The sequence below is a fragment of the Achroia grisella genome, unplaced genomic scaffold (genome assembly GCF_030625045.1).
Source record: "Achroia grisella isolate CSIRO2021 unplaced genomic scaffold, CSIRO_AGI_Agris_v1 utg241, whole genome shotgun sequence".
In the NCBI taxonomy this organism is placed as follows: Eukaryota; Metazoa; Arthropoda; class Insecta; order Lepidoptera; family Pyralidae; genus Achroia; species Achroia grisella.
The window spans coordinates 4827762-4832911 of NW_026712734.1; the positions used below are offsets into that span (position 1 = coordinate 4827762).

The 5150-nt window shown below is 36.4% G+C and overlaps 1 protein-coding gene across 1 annotated transcript; it reads right to left on the minus strand.

Moving 5' to 3' along the window:
- Positions 1 to 822: 822 nt before the first annotated feature.
- On the minus strand, positions 823 to 3232 carry LOC131842671 (heat shock protein 83). Its single transcript, XM_059191242.1, has one exon. It carries the CDS (start codon positions 3095 to 3097, stop codon positions 950 to 952), a length of 2148 nt encoding a protein of 715 aa, XP_059047225.1. The 5' UTR covers positions 3098 to 3232; the 3' UTR covers positions 823 to 949.
- Between the last annotated feature and the right edge of the window lie 1918 nt (positions 3233 to 5150).

Consider the following 5150-nt stretch of genomic DNA (forward strand, 5'->3'; position numbering starts at 1 on the left):
TCCAAGGGAAACAAAAAGAAAAATAGGTAGACCACAGAGACGCTGGGAGGATGAAATCAAGCTGACAGCAGGCCCCTACTGGAGAAGAGCAGCCCAAAATAGAGTACACTGGAAGGAATTAGAATAGTAAAAATATATATATAATAATAATAAATTTATAGTATAATATAATAATATGAATGAACAGGAATGTAGAAAAAAAATGTATAATAGTACAGAAATAAAGGTTTCTTTATCTTTTATATACAGAATAACAAGACTATAATATACTGCCCCTACTTCCATCCAGTATTAATATTACAAATTATTCACATAGTCTATAAAAATTAAAAGGTTATATGAATAACTACATTAAGTATCATGGTATAAAGGTAAATATAATAAATATTTTATTTGGTTCTAATTACAGTGGTGACATTGCAGATATATATAATGTAGGTCATTTATTTGATTAGATAAGTCATTGTACTACAAAGATATGAGTAAGTAGTAGGGATGGAAAATAATTTATAATTATACTACACAATATTGATTCATAAAATTTTAATTAACTAAATGGTTTAAAAAACAATAAAGTACAAATTAATGACAAAATCTTAGACTGTCATATACATAGGCATGAAATTTAAATGATAAGACAAAATTAAAGTTCTATATTAATAGCACTATATTTGTAATGGAATTATATGTTCAATAATAAAATAATCATTTAGACTAACAAATACCTAGATATGGGCATGTAATTAAAATGACCTACTTAAGACTTCTTGGGTGGCTTATATTAATAGCATTATTTTTGGAATGGTAAATAAAAGAAATAAATAATTTATTAACATTACCATTTATTTTTAATAATGGAATTTTTTGAACTAAATCAGTCTTTGGCTGTACACCAGTGCACAAAACATCACCATTACATACACAACTTAATTATAGGCGGCTAAGAGATTTAATCAACTTCCTCCATGCGTGACGCATCATCAGCATCACCTTCGAGCGGGGGCACGTCACCAGCGCTCGACTCCTCGACCTGGATAGGCTCATCCTCATCGATACCAAGACCGAGCTTGATCATACGGTAAATGCGGGAAGCGTGGACCTGGGGCTCGTCAAGAGTGAAGCCAGATGAGAGTAAAGCAGTTTCGTATAACAGGATAACAAGGTCTTTCACTGCCTTATCATTCTTGTCAGCCTCTGCCTTCTGCCGCAGTGTCTCGACAATGGAGTGGTCAGGGTTGATCTCGAGGTGCTTCTTGGCAGCCATGTAGCCCATGGTAGAGGTGTCACGGAGAGCCTGAGCTTTCATGATACGCTCCATGTTTGCTGACCAACCATATTGAGCTGTCACAATGCAGCATGGCGACTCTACAAGTCGGTTGGAAACAACCACCTTCTCCACTTTGTTGTCGAGAATGTTCTTCATTACTTTGCAGAGACCCTCGAACTTGGCCTTGTCTTCCTCACGCTTCTTCTTCTCCTCTTCATCCTCAGGGAGCTCTAGACCCTCCTTGGTGACGGAAACAAGTGACTTTCCATCATACTCCCTCATTTGTTGTACTACATACTCATCGATAGGCTCAGTCATGTAGACTACTTCATAGCCTCGCTTCTTGACCCTCTCCACAAATGAGGAGTTGGCTACCTGGTCACGGTTCTCACCGGTGATGTAATAAATGTGTTTCTGGTTATCCTTCATGCGGGATACATACTCTTTGAGGGAGCATGCCTCATCACCAGATGCAGATGTGTGGTAACGCAGCAAGTCGGCCAACTTGGACCTGTTCTGTGAATCTTCATGGATACCAAGTTTCAAGTTCTTGCTGAATTGTTCATAATATTTCTTGTAGTTCTCTTTGTCCTCAGCCAATTCCTCAAAGAGTTCGATACATTTCTTTACTAAATTCTTTCTGATTACTTTAAGGATTTTGTTCTGTTGGAGCATCTCACGGGAAATGTTCAGAGGCAAGTCCTCACTGTCGACCACACCTCTGATGAAGTTCAGGTACTCGGGGATGAGGTCCTCGCAGTTATCCATAATGAATACCCTGCGGACATACAATTTAATGTTGTTCTTACGCTTCTTATTTTCAAAGAGGTCGAATGGAGCTCTGCGTGGCACGAAGAGGAGGGCACGGAACTCGAGCTGGCCTTCAACAGAGAAGTGCTTGACGGCCAGATGATCCTCCCAGTCGTTGGTGAGGGACTTGTAGAAGTCACCGTACTCCTCCTGGGTGATGTCATCGGCATTTCTCGTCCAGATGGGCTTTGTTTTGTTCAGCTCCTCATCCTCACTGTACTTTTCCTTAATAGTTTTCTTCTTCTTCTTGTCTTTCTTGTCCTCCTCATCATCTTCTCCCACATCCTCGATCTTAGGCTTGTCTTCTTCGCCTTCCTCTTTTTTCTCCTCCTCGGCTTCATCATCAGACAGCTCCTTTTCGCGCTCCTTCTCGACAACAAGTTTGATAGGATAACCAATGAATTGGGAATGTTTCTTTACAATTTCCTTAATTTTGTGCTCCTCCAAGTATTCAGCTAAATCTTCTTTAATGTGCAGTACAATCTTTGTACCACGCCCCAGGGGCTCCGCTTGGTCGGCCCTCACGGTGAACGAGCCACCCGCGGAGGATTCCCACATGTATTGTTCATCGTCATTGTGCTTTGAGTGGACCGTGACGCGGTCGGCGACTAAATAGCAGGAGTAGAAACCTACACCGAACTGACCGATCATACTGATGTCAGCGCCGGCCTGCAGCGCCTCCATGAACGCCTTGGTGCCAGATTTAGCGATGGTACCCAAGTTGTTCACCAAATCGGCTTTAGTCATGCCAATACCTGTGTCGATGATGGTCAGCGTGCCTTCGCTCTTGTTGGGAATGATCTTGATGTATAATTCCTTGCCGCTCTCCAGTTTCGACGGGTCCGTGAGTGATTCATACCGGATCTTGTCCAAAGCGTCTGACGAGTTGGAAATTATCTCACGGAGGAAGATCTCTTTGTTGGAATAGAATGTGTTGATGATCAATGACATGAGCTGGGCGATCTCCGCCTGAAAGGCGAAGGTCTCCACCTCGGCTTGAGTCTGCATTTGTTCAGGCATTTTGATTTCACAATGTAATACTGGTTAAAGGAATATATTCACCGTTTTATGACTAGCGTGGTTTACTTAGCACGTGTTTTATACCGCTGTAATACAGCGAATGGTTCACTCAGTTTATTTCAAATGACGCCGTCGCGTAGGGTTAGATCGTTTATATAGATTCGTCGCCCGGCGACATCTCTGAGCCGATAGAAGCTTCGCGAATTTGGCGCGTTCTTTCCAGAGATAGACAAACGTTGGCCAATATAATGTAAAATAATTAGTTTCGTCATATCAATTAAACGCTGTACCTAATTATTATTTAAAAATTTACTTTATGTGTAATTGAATATAATACTCTACAGAAAAATTACAAAATATGAAAATATGAAAAATTACAAAATATCCTTGCACAGCCTAATTGTAACCGGTTCATGTCTTATAATTTTGGAGGTTTGACATGCTATAATATAAATAAATATTAGTAATACATATTCCTAAAACAATCTATAGGATCTCAGTACAGGCTTTATATCTGTGATAGAGATTAATTAATTTCATAAGTAAGTTGCTTTATTTATATCTGGGTTACATATGTAGGTACTCGTGAAAATCAATAAATTAAAGAAAGGCCAAATTTTGCTAAATAATGGATTTAATAGCGACAAAGACCATCTTTAAAATACTTTTTGTCGCGAACATACAAAACAAAAACTCCCACTAATGCTCCTTTTAGAAGTCGGGTAATAGGGAGAACATTTATTTTATTTTAATATAAAAACATTCTTTATTTTTCTTACATCAATATCGTCACATAGTTTCAAGATCAGAGAAGAACAAAATAAGAAGAGAGATAAATAAAACGCAGAAAAGGGCATGGACAACGGCATAATTAAAAAAAGGTATTGTATCTATTAAGACTAGGTATGTAGGTTGTAGTAATATAAAATAAATTATTATATATACTAGCATACTACGGGGTATATAATATAAAACAAAAAAAAAATTCTACATCAGTTTTTAAGAAATTTAGCACAAATTCTTGTAATACGTAATGCAATATAACAAAGGTTATAAAAATTACCATTACAAGATACTATAGGTTAATTCTACACTTTAACTTGAAATTTAACAAAAGAATAACAGAAAAATGTTTGCAATACCATCTTGTAAAACGCAATGTTGCCACTTAACACCAGGTGTCGCTACTATCGAATAAAGCGGTCTCGAATGTTCCAGAACATTCGAGAAACGTCTACGATCTTTATTTTAAATACATTAATTAGTTTAAAGGGATGATTAATACCATTTGAATCGATTATTAAATATTAAAAACATCCAAATAGCAGCAAAATTATGTGCATTTCATTCATAAAATTATATTTCTCGTAAAAAAATAATATTAAACTAGAATGTTCTACTCGTATCCGGTTTCTTGTTCTGCTATTCACCATTAGAGGCGCTAGTTGTATCCGGTTATGCATTTTAAAGTTCTAGATTAATCTACAGTAGAAAATTTAAATCAATTAACAGCGTATTTGCGGAAACTGAAATAATTGATAAATATATTGTTAACACATCTTTTTGTATTAATTTAAACATGTCAAAAAGAGTTGGAACGTTCATCGTCGTCACAAAAAATATTATGTGGTATTTATTAAATTCGGAAAATAAATATATGATTTTTTTTTATTACATTGACAATTAGAATAATATCGTAATAAAGTATACTGCCTCACGTACCTGAAATACTTTGTAGGTAAACTAGTTACCCACACCGGCTTCGTACTGGTGTAAATCTATTTATTTATGGTTAATGTGTTATAAATATAAATCTTCCTCTTGAATCACTATCTATTGCTAAAAAATGCATTATAATCCGTTTTGTAGTTTAAGAGATCTAAGCGAACATACAGCGGAAGCATCTTTGTTTTGTACTAAATAAAGATGGTAGGTATATATCTTACTATCTTCATCCAATTTTACTAAGATTACAAATATGATATGCAGATAAATATATGTAGAAATATTCACATACAAAGTTATGTATTTGTAGGTACACGTATGAAAATGT